At 49.2% G+C, this 26,116-nt stretch overlaps 1 protein-coding gene and 1 long non-coding RNA gene across 4 annotated transcripts in view; one reads left to right on the plus strand and one right to left on the minus strand.

Annotated features, from left to right (window-relative positions):
- Positions 1-16,264, minus strand: part of LOC126500768 (uncharacterized) — a 21,666-nt gene extending 5,402 nt beyond the window's left edge. For 2 of the 3 annotated variants that reach the window (XR_007591426.1, XR_007591424.1), the window contains exons 1-2: positions 13,261-16,264; positions 1,064-1,457 (exon numbers count right to left, since the gene is read on the minus strand). This is a non-coding gene — a long non-coding RNA (uncharacterized lncRNA). Of the gene's footprint in view, positions 1-1,063; positions 1,458-3,964; positions 4,068-13,260 lie in introns of all 3 variants that reach the window. The other variant, XR_007591425.1, reaches the window with a different exon arrangement.
- LOC126500767 (SEC14-like protein 4) lies at positions 13,072-25,491 on the plus strand. The gene is made up of 12 exons (XM_050140932.1): positions 13,072-13,212; positions 16,287-16,362; positions 19,938-19,981; positions 20,270-20,329; positions 20,438-20,626; positions 22,188-22,283; positions 22,572-22,632; positions 23,531-23,614; positions 23,908-24,014; positions 24,093-24,232; positions 24,311-24,480; positions 25,283-25,491. Exons 1-12 carry the CDS (start codon positions 13,159-13,161, stop codon positions 25,438-25,440), a joined length of 1,239 nt encoding a protein of 412 aa, XP_049996889.1. The 5' UTR covers positions 13,072-13,158; the 3' UTR covers positions 25,441-25,491.
- The last annotated feature ends 625 nt before the right edge of the window (positions 25,492-26,116 follow it).

The following is a 26,116-nucleotide window of genomic DNA, read 5'->3' on the forward strand; positions in this document are numbered from 1 at the left end:
ATATATCATACCTGTTAAAGTGAAAGGCATTCCTTAGTCTTATACCTCAGCTTAGATTGAATGATGAAGCTGTTTGATGAAATATCACCCCTCCTTAATCAAGAGGTCTCTCCTATTCGAATCTAATCTTTATCAATCTTGATGGGATCCATCACTTTTATTCTATGTAAATGAAAGCAGAACCTCTTCCTCAATGTAACACATATCCTGGTTTCCATTCTGAGGGTAGCACATCTTTACAATATATAGGCTGATTTAATTCACTGTTTCTCTCTCCACAGCCACTGTTCCTTTTTCATTAGCATTTTAAAAGTTTAAAGTTAATAAAGCACTGAGCACTCTAGCTCTGGGGTCTTTGTTACACTTTCTGTTTATTAAGCATAGCTTTTAAAGTATGATTAGATCTTTCTATAACTGCTTATCTTGTAAGACTGGGAGTGAGAGACCTATAATATCCTTCATGTTGTAATATGCAAAAAATAGTTTCATTTTACTACAGACATGCTGAAGCACTGTCAGTCTTAATATGTATAGGTATCCCCACAATGGCCATGACTTCTAATAAATGTGTAATTACAGAATCAGCCTTTTCAGAACGTAAGGCAGTTGCCCATTGAAATCCTGAATGTGTATCTATGGTAAGGTGCACATAGCTTAATTTTCCAAATTTTGCAAGATAGAACATATTATCCATTTGCTAAATTTTATCTCTTTGCATTCCCTGTGAGTTATTTCCTGCAGGGAATGGAGTTTGATTATACAAAGAACAAGTAGGACATTTCCTTCTACTTTCCTTGGTTTGTTGCCAAGAGATAGAAAAATCCTTTTTCAAACTTTTGCTATTAATAGTCTTGGAGTGTCACAATGTGATCAGATTTCCCACGACACTCATTGTGTAACCAAGAATGACCTCCATCATGACCCCCCTGCCTCTAGTTACCAAGAGCAGGGATTACAGGCATATAACATGCACAGTGGGAAGACCTTTTTATTATCCTCCTATGTATTCACAATCAAGACTAGTGTACCCAGTACTGGGGAGATGACTCAGTGGGCAAAGTACCTGCTGCACAGGCATGAGGACCTGAGTTCAAATCCTAGTGCCCACATAAAAGCCAAACACTGTATAAACCAGGCAGAAACAGGAGGATTCTTCAGGCTAGCTGGAATTGGAGAGCCCCAGGGTCATCCAGTGAGAGGCCCCGTCTCAAATAATAAGGTGGAGTGATTGAGGAAGACACAACACTAATCTCTGGCCTCCACATGGGCATACAATACACTTGGACTGATGGACACACAGGTGTGGTATCTCGGTGATTCCAAATCCGGTCAAGTTGGCAGTGGGGGTGTGGAATTTCTGCTGACAAGACAGGCTCACGATGAGAAATGCATCCTTAGGTGACTCCAGTACAGTTGTCACTGCGGTGTCATCAATGGCTCTGTCCTTACTCCCTATGCTGAAGCACAAGTAATAAAAACTCAGGGTCAGAAATTGGGGTTCAACCTGAAGATCCGAAAAGCAAGACAGCCAGCCACTGGCTCTTACCTCAACCTCAGCCTGAAAATGGAGATCCTGCCTCCAGGAATCTCAGAATGAGACTGTGTGTTGAGAACTGTTTCCTCCCATTTTATAATCCTCTCTAGGGCTGGGATTAAAGGCATGCACCACCCAGTTTCTGTGGCAACTAGTGTGGTTACTGGTATTAAAAGTGTGTGTCATTGTGGCTACTGGGATTAAAGGAGTGTGCTACCATAACCTGGTCTGTAAGGCTGAGCAGTGGGGCTGTTTTCCTCTCAGATCTTCAGGCAGTCTTTATTTATTAAAATACAATGGAAATGCCACTGCACTATGTAGCACAGCTCATCATAGGTCTCATAATCCTCTTGCTTTGAAGTATTACGCACTTGTATTTGACATTGTGTTGGGTAGTTTTATGTCAAATTGACACAAGCTGGAGTGATCTGAGAGGAGGGAACCTCAATTAAGAAAACGCCTCCCTAAGATCAGCTGTAGGCATTTTCTTAATTAGTGATTAATGGGGAAGGCGCAATCCGTGGTGAGTGGGGTCATCCCTGGGCCTGTGGTCCTGGGTTCTATAAAAAAGCAGGCTGAGCAAGCCATGGAGAGCAAGCCATAAGCAGCTCCCCTCTCCATGGCCTCTGCATCAGCTCCTGCCTCCAGGTTCCTGCCCTGTGTGAGTTCCTGTCCTGACTTCCTTCAATGATAAACAGCGATGTGGAAGTGTTAGCCAAATAAACCCTTTCCTCCCCAGCTTGCTTTTTGGTCATGGTGTTTCATCACAGCAATAGAAACTCTAGATAAGACAGACATCCTCAAAAGAATCGTCTAGAATGAGTCAATAATTAAATATATCACTCCCTTTGATCAGATACAAGCAATCCCTGGCTTTGTTAGTCCATAATTAAACTTGCCACCAACAGAACTCCAGTGTGGGGTGGAAGTGAAGTGCAGTGCCTCTCTGATTCCTGATGGTTCCTCTGAGGTTCTTTCCCACACCCCCACCATGAATTTTCACAACCTCATGACTTGATTCTCTACTCTGAACATCCATCACCTCCAGGACATCCTCCACACTTGGTTGTCTTCCTGGCACAGTTAGAATAACATTGGTCGCTTTCTCTGAGAAGGTATCTTAGTTATGGTTACCACTGCTGTGACAAAACACCATGACCAAAAGTTGGGGAGGAAAGGGTTTATTAATTTGGCTTAAACTTCCACATTGTAGCTCATCACTGAAGGAAGTCCAGACAGAAACTCAAACAGGATAGGTGCCTGAAGGCAGGAGCTAATGCAGAAGCCAAGGAGGGGTTCTGCTTACTGACTTGCTCGCTATGACCTGCTCAGCCTGCTTTCTCTTAGAACCTTGGACCACCAGAAAATAGGCTGGGTCCTCCTGCATCAGTCACTAATTAAGAAAATACCTACAGCCCAATCTTACAGAGGCATTTTCTCAATCGAGGTTCCCTCCCATCTGATAACTCAAGCTTGTGTCAAGCTGACATAGAACTTGCCAGCTCAGAAGAGATGGCCCAATGTCAGGACCTGAAGTTCCTTGGTGACCTGACGTTTAATCTCTTTGAGCCCTATGACCTCACAGCTCCTCTCCTCTTTGTCGCCTCTGTGACTTTCTTTGGGCTCTCTCATTCACCTAGAATGTGCTCTTACCCTTCCCATCCAAGAGGATCAACATCATCTCATCCAAGAGCCAGTCTGGGTCTCCCTAGTACAGTGGTCATGCTTTGATCTCAACTAACGGGTTTCTTTCCATAGCCAGGGTAGGTGGTAGTCAAGGAGGTAAGATTTAGGTTACAGACAAGGCAGGAGTTCAAGCCTGGACTCATTGCTCCTAGCTTCTAAAGCTCGGCCCTCTCATGCGTTAGCACCAGGAGATAAGCTTGGTGCCTATGTCCCTGCTTTCCAAGCCGGATCTTAAGGCAGTGAAACAGTCAAGGAAAGAAATGCCCAATGAGAACAATATCTGAAAAAGGCACAGGAGCCTCTGTCCAAAGAGCCACTGCCTGGGCATGTGTGCAGAGGTGAGATGGCGTGCAAGTGTGAGAGAAGGTGTGAAAGCGACGGGAATGATCTGAGATCCCTATACTCTGCTCACCAGCACAGTGCATCGTGGGAAGAGCTGAAGACCTCTTAGCTTGTGAAGAAAGAAGGCAAAAGTCCAAAGGTGGTCTCAGGGCTCCGGACTAACCCACTTCTTTTCTGATCCTGGATCCCAAGAGCAGTTGGTCGGCCCCCCCTTGCTCACCCTTTTCCATCTCCCTGCCCCACCTCTACAGTTATCTCCCTTCTGTAAGAGTGGGGTAGGAGGGGCACATCAGGCCACACCTTTCTTTGGGGTCACTCTTAAATGGCTAGGTGTTGAGCCTAGCAGCCTAGCAGTCTGAGAGTCAAATTTCTACCTCCCAGTCCAGATATGAGGCAGCTTACCAGGTTCCGTGCCAGGCGGCATCACCAAACTAAGGCTGCGCATCTGGAGGGATGTCCAGTGGTGTCTGTCTAGTCAAGCGTTTGAGGGTCGAGACCAATATACCTATGGAGGGCAGCAAAAGAGGGCCTGTGGAGCCCCTTACACTCATATGATGCCAGGGCCCTGTATCCCGAAACCTTTTCCCTCTCTTGGCAGGTCACCTGCTTTAACTAAAACTGCCAGAGGAACACCTGTGACCCATGAATGAGGCAGAGACTGCAGGAACACCTGTGAGCCTGCCACGGGCGTGGATGTAGGTTAGTTACATCATGTCCACACCAGTGTCGAGCTTCTCCACTCCTAGGGCGGGCCGATCTCTGGGCACAAGTCAGGGAGAGATGAGGACACGATGAAGGATGAAGCACTGCAGCCAGGTTTCTATTACTGCGGTAGACAACATGATCAAAGCAACTTGGGAGGAGAACATTTCTTTCTGCTTAGCACTCTCGGGTCACACTCTGTCACTGAGGGAAGTCAGAGTGGAAGCTTCAGGCAGAGCTGCGGTGAGGAGACACGGTGTGGGCCCTGGAGGAGCTCTGCTGAATGGCCTCTTGTTTCCCATGGCTTACTCAGCCTGCTTTCTTTTTATATATATAATTTATTTAAATTTATTTTATGTGCATTAGTGTTAAGGTGACAGATTCCCGGGAACTGGAGTTACAGACAGTTGTGAGCTGCCATGTGGGTGCTGGGAGTTGAACCCAGGTCCTCTGGAAGACCAATCAGCACTCTCAACAGCTGAGTCATCTCTCCAGGCCACCTCCTCGCCCCCTTCCCGCTCCCTCCCGCCTCAGACTGTTTCTTATAACACCCAGGGCCACCAGCCCAGGGTGACATTGCCCACAGTGATCTGGGCCTTCGCATGTCAAGCATTAATAAGAAAATGCCTCCCATGGGACTAGAGAAATGGCTTAGCAGTTAAGAGCACTGATTGCTCTTCCAGAGAACCTGGTTAGCACCCATATGGCAGCTAACAATTGTCTATAACTCCAAGATCTGACCACTTCACAGACATACATCTGTGACAGGCAAAACATCAATGTACATAGAATGAAAATGAATAAATTTTTTAGGGAAGAAAATTCCCCTCTCCCCATTTTAACATTTTGGATCCAAGTGAAGCAGAGGAAGAAGAAGAAGAAGAAGAAGAAGAAGAAGAAGAAGAGGAGGAGGAGGAGGAGGAGGAGGAGGAGGAGGAGGAGGAGGAGGAGGAGGAGGAGGAGGAGGAGGAGGAGGAGGAGGAGGAGGAGAAAGAAAAGAAAAAGTCCCACAGATTTGCCTACACCCAACCTGTTGGATGCATTTTCTCCATTGATACTCCTTTCTTCTAGACATATCTAGGTTTGTGTCAAGTTGACAACAAAAACAAGCAAGGAAGGGAGCCATCTGCTCTCCAAACCTCTGGCCCAGATGGTAAAATGTCCTCCATGCCAACAGGAGCTAATGCTTGAGGTGCCATGACCTGCGGGTTCAGGGGAAGACTGAGGGCAGCCTGGAACACGGGGCTCAGGCAGGCAGAAAGACAGAATGGCAGCAAAAGCCTGGCCCTGCCCCACTTGCCTGGGTCCCAGTCCTATTTGTGCTGCTGGGTGGCCCTGAGAATGGGAGACCTGAACTCATTTTTTTGATTCCTAAGTGGGAAGGGTTAAGAGTCAACCTGCAGGATCCAATATGGCAGCCACTCATCCCTGCGCCAGGTGGGACTTGGTGTACCTCTGTACCAAGGCTGTGGGACCGAGCTCCCAACGGGAGAGGCTCAAACAACACAAGCTTGTTCTCTCGAGGCTCTGGAAGCCAAAGATCAAGGACAGAGTTTGCTCCTTGAAGGATTAGAAGGGAGGACCCAACCCCTGCCTTTCTCTAGCTTCTGCAGTTTACTGTAATTTGACTTGTGGAGGCATCATCCCAGCTTTAGCCTTCATCTTTATGGGGTGGTGGCTCCCTCTGTGTCCGAATTGTCCCCTTTCTGCAGTGCTGGGCATGGAGCCCAGGGCCTTGTGTATGATAGGCAAGCATTCCCACAGAGCTCCATCCCTGGACAAATTCTCCTTTTCCTAAGGTCGTACTTGATTGGGGGTCCACTCTGCACTCAGCTTCTAATAGGCACCTCCTAGAGGGCTCCCACTCCACTGTAATCAGTTTCATCTGTGATGACTCTAGCTAAGGTGTTTGGAATCACTGGGTGTTGGCATGGTGAAGGCGTAATTTAACTGCAGCACCACCTGTGAGCTACTGAACACCTAGAATGAGTCTAGGAGTCTTGAATTGGACAGTGTTAAATATGTACTGATTTAAAAGATTTAGAACACCCCCCCCTAAAATACAAGACATCTCGATATTCCTTAAGTATTAATGAGATTGTTTGCCCCACTTCTTAGTCATATTGGCCATATGTTAAAGTGATAATGTTACGGATTTATACTCGGAGGGTATTTCTGGGAGCTGAACCAGGGCCTCAGGTGCTGTCGTGCTACCACTACGCTGCACCCCAGCCTCTTTCAAAAAACGACTTATTTCTTTACTTATTTCATGTGCTTTGGTGTTTCCTCTGCACGTATCCGTGTAAAGGTGTCAGAAGCCATGGAACTGGAGTTACAGACAGTTGTGAGCTGCCATGTAGGCGCTGGGAATTGAACCTGGGTCCTCTGGAAGAGCAGTCAGTGTCTTTAACCACTGAACCATCTCTCCAGCTACTCCTACCCCTGCCTCTTTTTACACTTTATTTTGAGAGAAGGTCTCACTGTGAAGCCCAGGCTGGACTTAAGTTTTCTAGCCTCCTGCCTCAGCCTTCTGTGTACTGAGCTAACAAACACACACAGCTGCTCTGGTTACAGATACAAATTTAAAAATCTTTGTACCATCTATGGCTTCACTGATGTGAAGGGTTCTGTTGCTTCTTTTTTTTTTTTTTTTTTTTTTGGTTTTTCGAGACAGGGTTTCTCTGTGGCTTTGTAGCCTGTCCTGAAACTAGCTCTGTAGACTTCTTTTTTGGTTTTTCAAGACAGGGTTTCTCCATAGCTTTGGGGGCCTGTCCTGGAACTAGCTCTTGTAGACCAGGCTGGCCTCGAACTCATAGAGATCTGCCTACCTCTGCCTCCCGAGTACTGGGATTAAAGGCATGCACCACCACCGCCCAGTGGGTTCTGTTGTTTCTAGTTGTAGAGACAGCATCTCCTGGCATCAGGAATTTTCAATCCTCCTGCCTCTGACTCCTGAGAATCTGGGATTACAGACATGCAATACCAGCACCACTGTGCATGGTTACAGAAATGAATATAATGGTTCTGGAGAGATGGCCCGGCAGTAAAGATGCTCTTCATCAAGATGACTGAGTTCCATCCCCAGGACCCACATAGTAGAAGGGTGCTAACACCAGAGAGTTCACCTCTGACCTCCACACTCACATCATGGGATACACACACACACACACACACACACACAGTCAATCAATCAATCAGTGGGGGGAAATTAAAACCCAGAATATGTTTTCAACTTCCCGGTTTTCATAAATATATGTTTTTGCTATTGGGGTTTTTTTGTGGTTGTTATTGTTTGTGGGGTTCTTTATAGGTTTTTTGAGTCAAGGACTTGCTACATAGCCCAAGGCAGATGGCTTCATACTCTCCATTGTCCTCACCTTCCAACTGTGTGAGTGTGGCATACAGAGGATGAAGTTGGCTACCTGGTGTGTCCTCAGTCTCTGTCTACTTTATTATCCTTTAACAGTTCTCTCACAGAATCTGGCCCTCACTGATTGGCTAGACCATCTGGTCAGTGAGCAGCCCCCCCACCACCACCTTCCTTCTGCTCCTCGGGGCCGGGATCACACATGTGCACCACCCACACCCAGCTTGTCTGTGAGTGCCTGAGAACCAGACTTAGGTCCTCACTGTTGCAAGTGGCAAGCACTTAACACTGAGCCATTTCTCTAGCCCCTAGTGAGTTTTTTAAATCAAGCACCCTCACCAGTGTGAGAGAGGAAATTAGGGCTGCGAAAAATTCTCCACTGGTAACAGCTTCAGCTTCAACCATCGGGGTTTCCCAGTTCCTAGGAATTGTCAAAAAAAAAAAAAAAGAGTCCCTGCCCCCCCCCCCTTGGTTTTTTGGGGTAGGGTTTCTCCGTGTAGCCCTGTCTGTCCTGGAACTCGTTCTGTAGACCAGGCTAGCCTTGATCACACAGAGATCCGTCTGCCTCTGCCTCCTGGCTTCCTTCCTTCCTTCCTTCCTTCCTTCCTTCCTTCCTTCCTTCCTTCCTTCCTTCCTTCCTTCTGTCTATCAAGTAATTTCTTCCCACAATGGTCATGGCCAACACTTGATCATCCTGACTGAAGCTCTGATCTGTGGAACCACCGCCTCCTCATTGGATGCAGATCCTAGGAGTTGGACTTTCCCCACCCCCAGCGGCCCGAGGGCTTCGGGTTACTGTGTGCCTTGTCTTATTTTTCTGTTAGTCAGCACTGAACTAATATTGACAAGCCCCTAGAGCAGAACCGGCGGGCAGAGCTGGCTAAACACAGGCTTTTCTCCACAGGAGACATGTTACTACCTTTCTCCTTTCCCGGGAGATGGGAAAATTGAGCACGTTTCTGCCTTCGAGCCTTCTTCACTGAGTAGGTGTGTTTCACCTCCCAGAAGTGTGAGGCACACGCCATCTGGTCCCATCGTTTTCAAGATGATTCATGGTTATTTTTTCCCCTGTATTATAAATTCTTCACCAACTACATCAACCACCATAGTTTACTTAAACTTGTTTCAGATTCTTGTTAACAATGCATACCCATATACATTCTGGGTTTTAATCTTTCCCATTTGTGTGTGTATGTGTGTGTGTGTGTGTGTGTGTGTGTGTGTCTCATGATGTGAGTGTAGAGGTCAGAGGTGAACTTTCCGGAGTTATCACTCTTCTTCTACTATGTAGACCCCAGGGATGGAACTCCTCAGTCATCAGACTTTATAGAAAGCATCTTTACCTGCCGAGCCATCTCTCCAGCACTGTGTGTGTGTGCGTGTGTTCAATATAATTATAAACCTGAACTGTTTTCCACCAGAATTATCATTGAGCAAAGTGGTAAAATGTTTGGGTGTTGTCAAGTAATTTTTAGAAAAACAGTTGCTGCTCTTGCCAGTAATATATGAAAGTCTCAGGGCTGGAGAGACGGCTCAGTGGTTAAGAGCATTGGCTGCTCTTCCAGAGGATCTGGGTTTGATTCTCAGCACCCACATGGTGGCTCACAGCCATCTATAACTTCATTCCCAGGGGATCTGACACCCTCTCCTAAACACGCATGCAAAGGGCGCACAGACATATAGGCAGGCAAAACACTCATATCCATAAAGTTGAAATTAAGAAGGTGTCCGTTTCACCAACTCCTAGCTAACAATACCATCAATTTCACACAGTATGTGTGTGTGTGTGTGTGTGTGTGTGTGTGTGTATGTTGTTTCTTTCTCTTTCTGGTTTCTCAGGGGTCTAAAGCACCTCACTGCCTGAACATCTGTGACTATGGAGACCTGGGGAGGGGGCAGGGAGCCCCCTGGCAAGAGTACCTACACATCTGCTGCTCTGAGAATCGGCGCCTGGGTTCCACTTTCCATCTGTGCACTTGCATTTGATCTTTGGGAAGATACCATTTTTTTGTACATCTGCTTTCCCCAAATTCACACCAGCAGATGCCAACAGTATCTTAAATCAGTTTCTTTTAAGCTCATATATCCCAGACTGGCCTCCAATCGGCTGTGGAGCCAAAGATGACCTTGAATTCCTCTCCACACATCTCAGATTCTAGGATTACAGGTGTGAGACTCTGTGAATATTTTCTCTTTTCTAATATTTTATTTATTTATTTTTATTTTATGTGTACATTTATCTGTGTGAGGGTGTTAGATCCCCTAGAACTGGAGTTAAAGACAGTTGTCAGCTGTCATGTGGGTGCTGGGGATTGAACCTGGGACCTCTGGAAGAGCAGCCAGTGCTCTTAACTGCTGAGCTATTTCTCCAGTCCTATGCAATGTTTTCTTATGTAACAGATTCTTGGACTGAAGGTATAGATCAGTGGCAAGGCCACTGCCTAACATGCACAAGGCTCTGAGGTTTATTCATTTATTAGTGTATGTGTGTGTGTGTGTGTGTTTTGTCTACATGTATGTCTGTGCACCACGTGTGTGCCTGGTGCCTGAAGAAGCCAGAAGATGATGTCAGAACCCATGGGACTGGAGTTACAGATAGTTGTGAACCACCAGATGGGTGCTGGAAATTGAACCCAGGTCCTCTGGAAGAGAAACTATGTTTTTAACTGCTGGGCCACCTCTCTAGGCCCTGATTTATTTATTTTTATTTTTTGTATATGGATGTTTTGCCTGCATGTATGTGTATGCACTATGTATGTTCAGTGCCCATAGAGGCCAGAAGAGGGCGCTGGATTCTCTGGACCCAGAATTACAGAGGGTTGGCAGCTTCCACGCGTGTGCTGGAAACCAAACCCAGGTCCTTTGCAAAAGCAACAGGTATGCTTGACATTTCTTCAAGCCCAACTTGGATCTTTCTTTCAATTTAAGATTCTCCTAGGGCAAATTCTAGTCAAATGAAATATTATGCAAACCCAAAATGTGAGCCACAAATATAATTTAAAATTTTGATAGGTGCAATTATTTTTTTGGAAAGGATCCCTTGCTGTGTAGCTCAGGAATTCTCAGTCCTCCTACTTTAGCCCCCCCCCCCCATTAGGCTGGAGTTACAGTAGTGCCACCACACACTGCTAGTAGCTGCAATTAAAAATATACATGTACTTATTTATTTGCTGCATATGCTTGTGGGACTGAGCACATATGTATGTGCACCATGCGGATGCCCCAGAAGGACAGAGGGTGCATGGCTCCCCTGGAACTGGAGTTACAGGCATGTGACTGTCTGATGTGGATGCTGGGACCAGGTCTGGGTTTTCCGTGAGAGCATTAAATGCTCTTAACCACCGGGCCATTTCTCCAGACCCAAGCACCTGCATTTTCAAAAACTAAAAAGAGCAAGCAGAGCATGGAGGGTGTGTAGAGTAGAGAGAGCTTTCCTTCTGAACCCACAGCTGGGGACACGCCGTTATACAGGCCTTAACCTTTGCAGACTGTTCACCAATGAAAGTCACAGGCTGGGGAACTGCAGAGGGCCCCCCTGGGTCCCAGAAGTGGTGGGAGTGACAGGGGACATACGGAAACCCTGCCTTCTGATTTGTCAGAGGAAATCCTAAAACGGCCCTAAAGAATCTATCAATTACAACATGTAAAAAGTCCAGCACTCATGAGCCAGAAGCAGGAGAATCTCTGTGAGTTTGATTGAGGTCAGCCTGATCTACATAGTGAGTTCCGGGTTAGTGACACACTGTCTCAAAAAAATAAAAACTATGAAAAAAATAAAATCAATGCATTGTGTGCTGGTCCACCCTGAATCTTTTCACCCAAGCTACATCTTAGTTTGCAGAGTGCTTGTCAGGTGTTCCATCTCCAGATCCTCACAGACCAGGTGTCCTCGTTAGCGAGACTATCGCTGTGACGACACACCATGACCAGAGCAGCATAGGGTGGAGAAGGTACCTTACACTTCCACATCACTGTTCCTCACTGAAGGAAGTCAGGGCAGGAACCTGGAGCAGGAGCTGGTGCAGAGGCCATGGAGGGGTGCTGCTGACTGACTTGCTCCTCATGGCTTGCTCAGCCTGCTTTCTTACAGACCCAGGACCACCAGCCCGGGGATGGCATCACCCACAGGGCAGGGCCCTTCCTCAACAATCACTAATTAAGAAATGCCCTACAGGTTTGCCTACAGTCCAGTCTGATAGAGGCATTGTCTCAGTTGATGCTCCCTCCTTTTGGATGACTCCAGTGTGTGTCAAGTTGATATAAAATAAGCCAGCACACCAGGCATCGTGGCACTTGCTTGTCCCCCAGCACTGGGGAGGTGAAAACAGGAAAACCAAGAGTTCAAGACTCTCCTTGATGACATAGAATGTTTGAAACCATCTCAGGCTACATAAGAACCTGTTTGTTTTTTTAATGTATTTTATATTTTTCAGTACATCTGAAATAATCATATAATATACAATCAATAGCAAAAATAATGAATAAAATATTAACTGTTTCTGGTCCTGAGTCATTGAGATCTGGTTTGCTGCCTCTCCTTAGCACGGCCCATACTTGCTGACGACCAATCACATCTCCAGTGGGCAGCAGTCTCATATGAGCCCATGCTTGGTCATTGTATATCTGGAACTTGATTTGACCCATGGGAGGACAGAGGGGAAAGGTCTCAGTGGCCTCTTTTCACCGCCTCCTCCCCCCCCCCCCCCCCCCCCCCCCCCCCCCCCCCCCCCGCTCCCTTGCCACCTGCTGTCCAGAAAATTCATGCCAAGGCAGCCGGTGTTTTCCCGCCCTGTCGGGAGAGATCAGCTTCCTCGGAGTCAGCCACCCCACCCTCTCCTTGGCTCTCTCACTGTCCTAACTCCCAGGGATTCACCACCTGGGCCAAGCTGTAGCTCTGGCTCTACTAAGAGCCTTCATAACAGTTTTGAAACTGTGTCCGTAACCGTGAGTGTGACATGCTAGGCATTCTGGTAACACAGGAGGCACATCTTACCTAATCGGTCCCAACGTCTAGAGGGCTGAGCCATTTGGCACATAAGGGCTCTCTTTCTGGTCAGTGAACATTCAGGAAACCCAGCCTGTGTTCAAAGTCAGGGGTATGGGGCTGGGTTCTCCTTAGGCAAAAGGACTGGGGGTGGGGGGTGACATCCTCAGCTCCCACTTGGCTCTGAAGAACCTGCCCCCATGCATGTGTCCTTAGGTGAACACACCCCTAATACTCCCCCCCACACACCTGTGTCCCACCGCTACCTGAGCGTCAGAGCCCTGATCGTGAGAGGGCCCGGGAGGTGGGAGCCACCAGCTACCTCAGGCTCTCAAGACACCTTTTGAGGTCAAGTCGCCTCTCTGCCCCATAAGGGTAGGCCTGATGACCTGGGCAGACCAAACAAAACAAAAACAAAAACGAGGGAGCACTGGGTAGGGCGGGGCAGAAACAAGGACTCTCCCTTGGGGCGGGACTCGTATCAGACCTGCTAGGCAAAACGGGGTAAGGGTATTGGCAGCCGAAGCCAGGCAGAAGAGCATCATGAGCGGACAAGTCGGGGACCTGAGCCCACAGCAACAGGAGGCCCTGGCCAGGGTGAGGGGAGCGGAGGGCGGGAAGGCGTGGGAGCCAAGCTGAACTCACCGGGTGCACATTGGCTGTAGCCTTGTGTGGGGACTGGATGGTAAAGCCCAGTGCCTCCGGAGCACCGTTCTGAGGCAGCTGCTGTACGCTGCACCCCTCCTCTTCCTTCCTCTGGGTGACTTCAGGGTGTGTGTGTGTGTGTGTGTGTGTGTGTGTGTGTGTGTGTGTGTAAATTCAGCCTTCTAGCGCGGTGGGCCACACCATCCAGTTTTGGCCCCTGTTCCCAGCTTATGACTACTGCCAGGCAGATCCGTAGATCTCTGCCGAGATTGCGACAGTGTTTGGTTTGCTTTGGTTTCAGTTGCCAGGGTTCCCAGTCTTCTTATCAGACGTATTTATTTACCTTTCATTAGCACAGAGAAATAGAGGGCTAGGGGGTCTTATTTTGAGAGCATCCTGCAGACTGTACCTGGAGAAAGGAAGGACTATCAGAAGGGAGAGGCCCAGTCCTTAAGAATCCAGCCCAGGCTCACATTTGGCCTTCTTTGAAAGGAAAGCTAAAGTTTTGTGACAGACAGGCAGACACTGGAGGAGTCCGCAATCCCGCCCAACAAAACCGGAAGATTGCCAAGTTCAAGACCAGATTACCTGGTGACTCTGTCTCAAAGGACAATGATGAATGGCTTGTTTTGAAGTGTCTCCCACGAGGAAGGATCTTACAGGGAGAAATGAGAGGCCTGGGTGAAGGATAGACCTGGGAACTCAGCCACGGCTCTCCAAGTGAAAGAGGGGACCTTAGCTGAATAGGAGGGCTCACTGACGAGCTGCCCAGTGCTGATGGTCTCAGGAAGCAACAGGCATAGGGTTCTTTTAGGACTAGACACCTGGCGTCTGGGAGGGACTGTGATAGAGAACCCTGTGAGGCGTTCCTACTTTCTCCATTATTTAAAAATAACATACGCTTACTATTTTAAAAATTATAAGAGAAAAAAGGAGGAAGCGGGGAGAGGCTGTGGATGCTGTAGATCTTTGTACAGCTGTATACAGGATCAGCTCCTTCTAGAGGATTCCTGAGCTTAACCTGCACCAGTGTGTCCACACTTCCAGACATGCAGTCTTCATAGGACAGTGTGACCACACTTCCAGACACACACTCTTCATAGGACAGTGTGACCACACTTCCAGACACACACTCTTCATAGGACAGTGTGACCACACTTCCAGACACTCAATCTTCATAGGACAATGTGACCACACTTCCAGACACTCAGTCTTCATAGGACAATGTGACCACACTTCTGGACACATAATCTTCATAGGACACTGTGGCCACACTTCTGGACACGCGATCTTCATAGGACAGTATGACCACACTTCAAGACACGCAGTCTTTATAGGACACTATACTGTGACTTTTCTCCAGGCTGGGCAGATGGTCACCTAGTGGGGATGAGAGAGAAGCATTATTGTTTCTTAAGGGACACTGTACCCTTCACACCCTCCAGCCGCCATCAAGACTGCCTCTGATCCCTCAGATCAGGTGTGAATCCTTCCAGTGCCTGCTGGGGTTCATGCTTTAATCCTTGTTAGCATCAGAGGCTGCACACTGATGACAGCGACAGGCTAGGTACTCGGAGACTATGAATTACCAAAGAGAAAAAGGCCAAAGAGGAGATCTGTTCAAGGCACAGCCAAGCAGTGACAGCCGCGCTCTCCCAGAGAAGACATGGCATGACCCAGGAGCTGCTGGTGGCTGGCCTGTCACAGACGTACAGTGACAGCCCTGCTCTCCCAGAGAAGACATGGCGTGACCCAGGATCCCAGCAGCTGTTTGTGCAGGGTCATTAGCTGCCCCTGAGGCTGACTTTAGGAAAGCTTAGAGCACCACTATTTCCAAACAAGCCATTAGGAGTTGGGGCTGTGGATGTTTGTGTACAGCGTTGTGGGTTATCAGACCCAAGGACTCATGGTCTGGTTGTTAAAGTGTGGGACTTTCTACCTTCACGCTTGGTCATTTGTATTCTTATCTCATTAGTTTTTTTGGACTACTATTGGCCAGGCATGGAGACACACACCTTTAATCCCAACATTTGGGACGCAGAGACAGGTCTGGTCTACATAATAAGACCCTGTGTCAAAAACAAAACAATTATTGCTACTTCTCAGAGGTTTGGGGTATTTAGCCCTGACTGGCTTCAAACTCATAAGATCTACCTACCTCTGCTTCTTGGGCACTAGGCCCAGACTTACAGAGATGTGTGTGTGTGTGTGTGTGTGTACGCGCACAAGCATGTGTATGTTGTTGTATGAGGGTGGGTGTTTTACCTGCACATATCCCAGTTAATAATAACTGCTGAGCCATCTCTCCATCCCTATAAGTTTTCTTTTTTTTTTAGGCAAGTTCTCCATATGTAGCCCAGGCTAGTCTCAAACTTCTGATCCTCCTGCCTCAGCTTCCTGAGTGCTGGGGTTACAGATATGTGCCACCAAACTTGGTTTCCATGTTTATTTTAAACATATTGAAGCCTTTGATTGGACACATTTGACATTACCTTCATGTCATAAATGAGGAAACTGAAGCTCAGAGGAAGGAGCCCCTCTCTAATCCAGACTATTGGGGTGCAATTCTGGGGCAATGCATTTAGAACTGTCAGGCTAGCCTTCATCAGCATCACCCGAAATTGGGGGAGAAAAGGCTGGAGTTCTGGTACTTATTCAGGGAAGGCTCTGGCTCTGGCCAGAAGAGGAACTTGTCTCCCCAGAAAAGAGCCAGACAGTTCTGACAGCTCCTCAGACCACCGTGCAGGACAGACTGGAGTCCAAACTCGCCGGGCAGTGGCAGACAGAACCACTGGTCAGGACGGCTTAGCCATGCGTACCTCTTGCCCTTTTTTAAACTTGAGCTTCATTCCAGGACCACTTGTGAGCCTCTTTCCTGGTTTCTCTCTCCAAAGTGGCCACACCAAATAACTCTTCTCAGCTTTTCACTGCTGCTTGGCTCTTGGCTGACCGTTTGAGCTGTCAGGGCGCGGGCTCCGACAGAGGACTCCAGTAACATTCTATCATGCCCTCCCTTTTCCTCTTAGTTCCGGGAGGCCCTCCAGGATGTGCTGCCAGCTCTGCCCAAGGCTGATGACTACTTCCTTCTGCGCTGGCTCCGAGGTGAGGTCACAGGGATCAGGAAGGCAGGGAGCAAGGGAAAGGAGAGAAAGGAGCAAGATGGCAGGACAGTGAGGTGGGCACTTCAGGGCACTCATCCTGCTGATACACAGGCTTCTTGTTGGCCTGCTCTAGGCTAGAATCCAAACTTCACTGCTAGAATCTGTGAGCACCGCACAGACTCATCTGAGCCCAAGTCTCTCTGTCTCGGAGGGAGCTTGGGTCTCCTGAATGACAAAGGAAAGAGGAAATGATTGTTCTGGGGTATGGGTTAAGGAGGAAGTTTACTGTAGATATCAGTGGGAGCACAGCCAAAGCATCTAGAGGCGTCTAGACGGAACCACAACCTGAGAGGAAAGGGGTGACGGTGGGGCGGCCTGTGGAGGCGAGAGACTGCAGCCAGAGCCCCCTTAACTACTCTTCTTTATTGAGCAGGGTCTCTTGACGACCCTGAGCTTGCTGGTTAGCTAGCCTAATTAGACAGCTGGTCCCAGGGGATCCCCTCCCGCTCCGTTCTACATCTGTCCTGATCCCCCTAATACTTACACTCCAGTGCCTTTGGCTTCAACAGAGTAAAAGCATGGAGACCCCAGGGCCTCCCAGCTTGGCGCTGAATCGGGTTTCTGTGAACCTTTAGGACTTGGGTCTGCCTTCAGTCCCCTGGGACACTGAGTAGTGATGTAATGGCAGAGAAGGGGCTTCTAGAACTCACAGCAGTCTGGAAGAGGAATACCAGAAATGGCACCTAGGCTGGGGGGCAGGAGGCTAGAGTGGGGGGGGGGAGGTTGGGGGAAGATGGGAGGAAGCTGGGGGAAGGCTGAGGGGAAGATCTGTCGGGGTGGGGCTGGGGGAAGGCTGTGGGGAGAGGCTGGGGGGAAGGCTGTGGGGAGAGGCTGGGGGGAGGCTGGGGAAGGCTGGGGGGAAGATCTGTGGCGGGTGGAGCTGGGGGGAAGGCTGGGGTAAGAAATCTTTTAACTCTGTCCTTTGACTGGAATAGAGTGGGCACTTGAGGTAGGAGGAAGTCAAGACTCATCCCAGAAGTGAACACAAGGCACGTGGTTTAAGTGGTTGTCAACCTGACGGACTTGTAACCGAGCCCCAATTCCACACTGCTAGCAGAGGACCAGCGAGAAGCCAGTCTGTCAGCCTTGCTTTCTTCTGTGCTGTTGTAGGCTTGGTATTGAGCCCTGTCTTCAAAGTGCTGAGTCAAATATAAAGTCTCCAGGCCTACATGAAGGAAACCCCAACCTAAAGGCCACTTTCCCCCTCTTTTTGTTCTTTCTGTATTTATTTATTTATTTATTTATTTTTGTTCTTTCTGTTTTTAAATAATTATTTTTAGAAACAGTTTTTTTAAATTTTATTTTAAAACAGTTTTAGGTTTTCAGGGGGAAAAAACAGCCAACAGGATGAAGAAAAAACTAGTAGCATTCTTATCTGAAGCAATATCCAATTATAAAACATGATGAGAACTCAGGTACTGCTCAAACTAGCAGCTCGGCCTATAAAGCTCTTGGAATTTAAGCTTGGCACAGAAAAGATCCAGACACAGCAAATAGACAAACCTTTAAATGTTGATGTATTTAGAACTGCCATATTCAGTGTGGTAGCCTGTGGACATATTTAACTATCCAAATTACCTTAAATTAAGACTGCGGGTCCTCGTCTCACTGGCTACATTTCTGCTGTTCAGTGGCCTCGTACAGCTAGGGACCGCCACACTTAGCAGTTCAGAGATGGCTGGTCCCATCATCACAGACCACTCAGTGGGCCAACACCGATGCAGGTGATGCTAATACACACAAAGGAGGACCGGGAGAGTGTCATCGCAGAGGCTTGTTCTTGGACTCTTGCAGTGAAGCCCACCCTGACAAGCAGCTCTGTATTGTTTGGCCTGTGACTGGGGGGCTGCAGCCCTTATGAGACGGGTTTGGGCTCCGTCGAAGCTGCTGAGGAGTGGCGTGGGCTGCCTGTGTATGCGGTGACCGAGTGACTTGTCACAGAGGATGGGAGGTCAGCTAGTGGCCATCGTGGTTCCTTCTTGAGGTGATTAAGGAACAGGGCAAAGGCTGTCTGGCCGGAATGTGGCCTTCCACTTGAAAATCTCTGCTGTTGTGTTCCACTTCAGCTCTCTTGGTGGAAAATCTGATAGCGAGCTAGTCGCCATACAAAGAAACTGCCAAGGCATTTCTAAAATAAACTGTGCTTGTGGGCTGCCGGCATGCCTGTAGTTCCAGCTGAGATCTTTAAGGTACTTGCTGAGCAAATATGAGGACCACGCACCTGCTCCCGGCATTCATACAAGGAGCAAGATCCAGCGTGGTCTATGTGTAACTGCAGGACGGGGGGAGATGAGGCTTTCTGGTCAGCCATTATTCTAGCCAATTGATGACTCCAGATTCAGTGAGAAAGTGGTTGAGAAGGGCACCAACAGTGAGCCCTGGCCTCCACACCCGCGTGCACACGCATGCGCAGGCACGACCAGATACACACACAGATTCCCAAACCCCAAGAATATTTTGAGGATGTAAGGAAAAGTGAGGACACCCTAATCTTGTCCTCAGGAACCTCTAGGGACCAGTTTCTCCTACCACTCTTAAATGGTTTCTGTGTCTGTTTGTTTATTGGGAGGTGGGAGTACACTCATGCAACCAACCGATGCACACGGAGGCCACGGAAGTTTGCTGATTGATTTCTCTCTGTTTTGTGAGTTCCAGAGATTAAACTCAGATCGTCAGGCTTGATGGAGGAGAAAGTTTATTTGTAGGTAAAAGAGAGAGCATAGTCAGAGGCAGGGACATCTGGGAGAGTCCAGAATGGACATGGCCCTGAGCCTTGGGGGGGGGGGGGAGGAGAGGTGAGAGTCAGACCAGGTAACCAAAAATGTCTGGATTATAGAGGGAAGGGAAAGGAAGGAAAGGGAAAGGAAAGGGGGGCAGCACAGCACCTGGGCTCGAGAGATTTAGGGTAGGGTGAGGTATGCCAGTCATTAGCTGGTAAGGACTGAGGGATGCTGGGAGAACCTGGCAGCCAGGTCTACTTTGATATGTTAAATAAGCACCTCAGTGTCTTAGGGTGCCTATTGCTGTGAAGAGACGCATAGGCCACGGTGGGTCTTAATCCTTGTATGAATGACCACGGTGATCCTTATAAAGGAAAACATTTAATCGGGTGACTTAACAGTTTCAGAGGTTCAGTCCATCATCATCATGGTGGAACATGGTGACATGCAGGCAGACATGGTGCTGGAGAAGGAGCTGAGATTTCTACATCTTAAGTAGGCAACAGGAAGTGGTCTGTCTTGTTAGGCGTTGCTTGAGTGTATATATATCAAAGCTTCCCCTCCCCAGTGACACGCTTCCTCCAATAGGACCACACCTACTCCAACAAGGCTACACCTCCTAATAGTGCCACTCCCTTTGGGGGCCATTTTCCTTCAAACCTCTTCAGTTAGCCATTTGTCCCGGATTTAGAACCTAACAGTGGCAAGCACCTCGCCTTTACCAGCTGAGCTGTCTTGCTAAACCCCCAAGACCAGCTCATTCTAGATCTGGCCTGTCCTTCCCATGTTTTCGCAGCTCGGAACTTTGACCTTAAGAAGTCGGAGGACATGCTCCGGAAGGTAGGACCCTGCTTCCATGCCCTGGCTCCCTTGTGCTCACCCAGGCTTCTGGCCGGTAGAAAGAGTCTCTTCTCGTGTTCTGCTTTCCATCTCCTGGGTCCTTCCCTGAACAAGGCCTGAGTCCCTCCTCCCTGCATCCTTCTCCCACCTCCAACCCCAGTTCTGTGGAGCCTAAAGGTCTTCTGGCACAATCTTGTGCTGTGGGCAGGGCTGCCTGGCTTCATGTCCCCAGTGCCTGCAGAGGCTTTGGAGACAGGTAGCTTCTGTAGCTTCTGCATATCTCTGCAGCATGTGGAGTTCCGGAATCAGCAGGACCTGAACCACATCCTTACGTGGCAGCCACCAGAGGTGAGCCCTTCGCAGTACCCGTTAGGCCTGTTGGTGCCCTCCCTCTCCCCCATCCCCCGATGGCACAGTGTGGGCTGGTTTGAGTGAGGACTTTGTCCATTTGTCCAGGTGATCCAGCTCTATGACTCGGGTGGTCTGTGTGGCTATGACTATGAAGGCTGCCCTGTGTGGTTTGACATCATTGGGACAATGGATCCCAAGGGGCTCCTGATGTCTGCCTCTAAGCAGGACATGATCCGCAAGCGTATCAGAGTCTGTGAGCTGCTTCAGCATGAGTGTGAGCTGCAGAGTCAAAAGGTGAGCAGTGGGATTCAGGCAGCATGTTTGGTGGCCTTAGTGTTCCAAGTGGAGTCACTAGGCCCAGGGAAGGACAGCACCTTGTCTCTCTAACTCTTGCCAGCTCTACGTATGATTTTCTCCGTGAGTATCATAGTGAATGTGTGTGAGTATATGTGAGTATATATGTGTGTGCAAGTATGCATGTATGTTTGTGTGTGTATGTGTGAGTGTATGTGCAAGTGAGTATGTATGTGAGTATGTGTAAGTGTGTGTGTGTGTGTGTGTGTGTGTGTGTGTGTGTGTGTGTGTGTGTGACTCTCTGCCGGCCTGAGGTAAGGTCACCAATGCCTTCTCTTCTGGCTGAGTTCATAAAGTGCTTGCCGAGCAAGCACAAAGACCATGTTCAGATTCCAATCACCCACATAAAAAGCCAGGCCCTGACACTAACCATGGGAGGAGTAGTGAGAACTCTTACCACTGTCCCTAGGACTTCTTGGAACAGCCAGCCAGCTTTACTTACAGAAAAGATAGTCACCACTGTAGATTCTTGGGACGCAAGGAGATACTACAGAGTTAATAAAAAATATATATGAAATCCCAGGGCCAGTGAGAGGGCTCAGAGGGTAAAGGCACTTGCAACCATGCCTAACAACCTGAGTCCTGTTCCTGGAACTAACACGGTGGGAGGAGAGAATGACTCCCCCGGGTTTCCTTCTGACTTCCAGACAGGCACCATGGTATGTACCTGAACACACACACTCGCCGCACATGATAGATGATTGATAGATAGATAGATAGATAGATAGAGATAACAAATAGATAGATTACAGATAGATAATAGAAAGATAGATGGTAGATAGATATATAAATATAAAGAGTACATTGGAAAGTCGGATGTAGTAATGCATTCCTTTAATCCCAGCACTTGGGAGGCAGAGGCAGGTGGGTCTTTGTGAGTTTGAGGCCAGTCTGAGAGAGTTCCAGGACAGCCAGGGCTATATAGAGAACCTGTCTTGAAAACCAAACAAATTGTATATAGAGCACTCAAGAGTGAGGCTTCTACTCCAAGAAGACCTTCATATGCACCTGGACAGGTTTATCTCCTGCCCTGAGCTGCCCTCTGACCTCTGCAGCTTTCAGAGTGAACCCAGTGTAGAAGGCAGCCTTGCTGGTTTTGTGCATCTGAAGTATGAGCCCAGCGCACGCCATGGTGACATGCAGAGATTGAGGACAGCCTCTGGGAATCAGCTCTCTTTCCACCAAGTGGGTCCCAGGAATTGAGCTCAGGTCAATGGTCTTGGTGACAAGTGCCTTTACCTGTTGAGCTGTCTTGCCAGCCCTGAGTCATGCTTTAATTATGCACTAGGCAATAGTGTCGAACAAACTATGATACCCGAAGAGCCTAGAGCTCAGCTTTAACCTCTCCTCACACCCTAGATGGATGCCATCTGTTTGGGACCTGACACACGCTTGCCAGGCCTCCCTACCAGGTTGTGGGTATCAAGAAGATGGAGAGAGGTGGCCAGGATCCCCTGCATGAATTATCGATCTAACCAGTGTGCCTGCTCTGTTCCTGTAGTTGGGCAGGAAGATCGAGAGGATGGTGATGGTGTTCGATGTGGAAGGGTTGAGCCTGAGGCACCTGTGGAAGCCAGCGGTGGAAGTCTACCAGCAGGTAAGGCGGGATACAAGAGCAGTATCAGCACCAGGCCAAGGGGAACCCACAGTCCACACCAGCTTCCCATCCATAGAAAAGCAGAGACACCCTCCAGGGAACCTGTGGACCAGTCTGGCCTTAGGGCCACACTAGAGGGAGGATGAGGAGCAAGGACATCCCAGAGGAGGATGCACAAGTCATGGAGAAGGCGGGGCGGGGCCTCTTGCTTCAGCAGCATCAGAGCTACAGAAGACTGGGCATTCAAGGGCTGGCTACAGCCATAACCGATGTCACTTAACTTTACAGTTTTTCGCCATCTTGGAGGCAAATTATCCTGAGACAGTGAAAAATTTAGTTATTATTCGAGGTGAGTCCATGACCAAGATGACCTCTGCCTGGGGAAGGGAGACCGGGGTGAGGTGACAGTAAATAAACCATTGGATTACAGCTTCTCAAAAATCTTCTTTTGTGAAGAATAAGGCTTTTGTTTGTATTTTTAACTCCATTCCTTTGCAGACCAATATTTTTGTACTATGCAAAATCCTTCCCTTGTGTGTTTCAGCCATGTTAGGTGTCTAAATATTTGCTGCTCTTTTCTTACTCATGTCAGTGTAGACTGGACCATGAGCCACACTGTTAGCAAGAGTGGTCCCTGTCTTCGATGGCCGTCCTATATTCCCTGGACTCAGATGTCCTGGGCTCACGTCTAGTTAGCTCTCTCATTTGGAGTGAGTCAGTTTCCTCTCATTGAGACTCGGCTTTTCCGTGTTGTGGAGTGAGACCATCATGATGCCCCCCCCCCCAGATAGTTAGGATATTAAATGAGAGTCTGCTAAGTGAGAAGATTGCACATAAAACCTTGCCCACAGGAAGTGCTCAATGAGTAAGCAGGTACCCCTGGGGTGAGAGAGGATATTTAAAGCAGGTCCCCCACCTACTCTCACCCCAAAGGACTCTGAGGTCACCTAGCAAAACCATGAGTGGCCTCAAGGAATCATCATCATTGCTGACCATGGGCCCAGTTTGTCCCCAACACCCTACAGCTGGTTAAGGGACAGCACTGATTATTGAGAACCAGACACCATACGGTCACTTTACGGCTAATAACACTAAGACTCAGAAGTGCAAGTCTGAGCTAGTGCTCACACAGCAGGACATAGCAGAACCCAGATTCGCTCAACTCCTGCCCAGCACAGGATTGGCTGCGCCTTTATGTACTGCAGTTGTCTTGGTCCAGCTTCCCAGTGGCGTTCTGTGTCTTTCAGCTCCCAAGCTTTTCCCAGTGGCCTTCAACCTGGTCAAGTCATTCATGGGTGAGGAGACACAAAAGAAGATAGTGATTCTGGGAGGTAAGTGACTTCGCTCTTGACCCCCCAGTTGGCGCTGGCTCTGTGCCTGACTGGAAAGCAGAAGGTGTTGCCAGAGGCCCCCTTCTCCTGGGATATCCTCCTTCCACAGCATTGGCCTTGGTCTGGCCTCATCAGCGCACAGAACCAGCCTCCAGTTCTGGGTCATGGCCTCCGAGCCAGAAAGCAAGCTCGTGAGCACTCTGAGGAATAGATTCTCAGGGAAGCTAGTGGCCCTCTCACTGGTCTCTCTGTTGGTCTCCAGAGCTCCTCAGCGCCCCCCTTTCCTCATACAGATAACTGGAAACAGGAGCTCCTCAAGTTCATGAGCCCTGACCAGCTGCCTGTGGAATTTGGGGGAACCATGACTGATCCTGATGGTAACCCCAAGTGCCTGACTAAGGTACAGAGTTCCCAGAGGATGGGGAGGGAGGAGACCAGCCTATGGCTGCCTGTCAGCTTACCCACCGCTAACTCACAGATCAACTATGGTGGCGATGTGCCCAAGCACTACTACCTGTGCCGGCAGGAGAAGCCGCACTATGAGCACACAGTGGTGGTGGGCCGAGGCTCCTCCCACCAGGTGGAGAATGAGATCCTGTTCCCAGGCTGTGTGCTCAGGTAGGGACTGTGGCTGGGCATCCCTGGAAGGGCCTCGCAGTCCACACAGGAGGTCCTCAGAGGGTCTTTCTGCTGCAGGTGGCAGTTCTCTTCCGAGGGCGGCGACATCGGCTTTGGGATCTTTCTGAAGACCAGGATGGGGGAGAGGCAGAAGGCCGGGGAGATGGCAGAGGTGCTGCCCAACCAGCGCTACAACGCCCACATGGTGCCTGAGGACGGGAGCCTTACCTGTGTCAAGGCTGGAGTCTGTAAGAGTGCCAAGTTTTCCTGCAGTTGCCTTTGTGGGAGGAAGAGAGACAGTCATTTGGGCCTGGTCCGGCCTCTCTGGAATTCCTCTACGTCCAGCTCTCAGGGAAAGAGCAAGAACTGTACAGAAGGGCTCCAGGGGCTCCATCTTCAGGGTCTTAGATCTGATTTAAGGCCAGAGGTGCATTGCACAAACTCCTGAGGTTCAGAGCCCAGGAGAATAGCAGCCTAGGAGACAACTAAGTAGCCATGAACTTTGCCAAGGGTCTCTGCAAGGGGCCTGCCCAGTTGTCGGAACTCCAAATATCCCAAAGAGGTGGCTAGAACTGATATCAGTTTCACAAAAACAAAATGGTCTAGTGTCTTAGCTAGCTTCACATACTATAACAAAATACCCAAGGCAATAAGCTTAGGGGATTATTTACTCTACCACACAGTTCTGGAGGTTCTAGCCCAAGATTCAGTGAACTTATTGCTTTGAGTCTCCTGTGAGTGTGCACATCATGGCAAGGACACTCAGAGCAAAAACACCTATGTCACAAGCCAGGAAGTCAAAGTGATGGGGATGACATCCCCTCTTCAGGGGCTGCCTGTGAAGTGCTGGTGTAATTCTGGGGTGGTAGAAGTGGCCATACTCCTACTGAGGTCACCACACTCCCAGGAGGAGGTCATGAGTGGTGAGCTTGGGGCAGGCCAGTGGCTGATGCTCACATCTTACCCACGGCCTGGTCAACACGTTCCCAACATCACCAGGAGTGCACATGAGCTGGCCTTATACTGTCTGTCCCCTCTCTGTCCTTGCAGATGTCCTGCGCTTTGACAACACCTACAGTCTCCTGCACGCCAAGAAAGTCGGCTACACTGCAGAGGTGCTGCTCCCAGACAAGGCCTGCGAGGAGAAGCTACAGGGCCTCAGGGCAACAAGCCCTCCTCGGGACCAGGAGGACACTGGCCGCCTCTGACCCTGCTCCACCCAACTCCTTCATGCACCCCTGCCCCCCCCCCCCCCCCCCCCCGCAGCGCTGAACGAGGCTACAGAGATCTCCAACCCCCATCTCCATCTGAGCCTCCCCATGGGACCCCTTAGACACAGTCCAGCACTTTCATTCCCTGGACCTCGAGAACAGGGCCGAGGATGACAGCGCACGTCCGTTAGGAAAGGACCCTGCCCTTGCTCTTGTCCTCTTGAAGACACCCACCCACCCAGGATTCAGCCATGCTGGGTATCCCAACTGGGATCCAGTACAGGAGAGCCATATCCTGTTCGCCACAGCTGAGGGATGGTTTCTCTCCAGCTGGAGGTCAGCAAGGCCGGAAGGGCCAGCTGGAGGCAGCTGGGGAGCCGGGGAGCCGGAGAGCCGGGGAAGGAGGAGAGAAGCCCCAGCTCCAGCAGAGCAACAAGGCCTTTCTAAATTGGGCTGCCTTTGAAAGGAACGGCAGAAGTGGAGAGGCAGGGCGTGGCAGGGGAATCATCAGGGGAAAGCCACACTCGCATTACCAGGCTGAGCGGGTTATTGAATCTAATGACGAGACACAGGCGTGCTCACATGTCCTCGTGCACCTCCCCCGCCCACACACGCATGCTAGGATCCTGCTAATACTCAACTTTGACTGTTTCCTTTTTCTTCAGGCAGTTGC

This window comes from Alexandromys fortis, unplaced genomic scaffold (genome assembly GCF_014885135.2).
Source record: "Alexandromys fortis isolate MF-2015 unplaced genomic scaffold, M_Fortis_MF-2015_v1.1 scaffold_7, whole genome shotgun sequence".
In the NCBI taxonomy this organism is placed as follows: domain Eukaryota; kingdom Metazoa; phylum Chordata; class Mammalia; order Rodentia; family Cricetidae; genus Alexandromys; species Alexandromys fortis.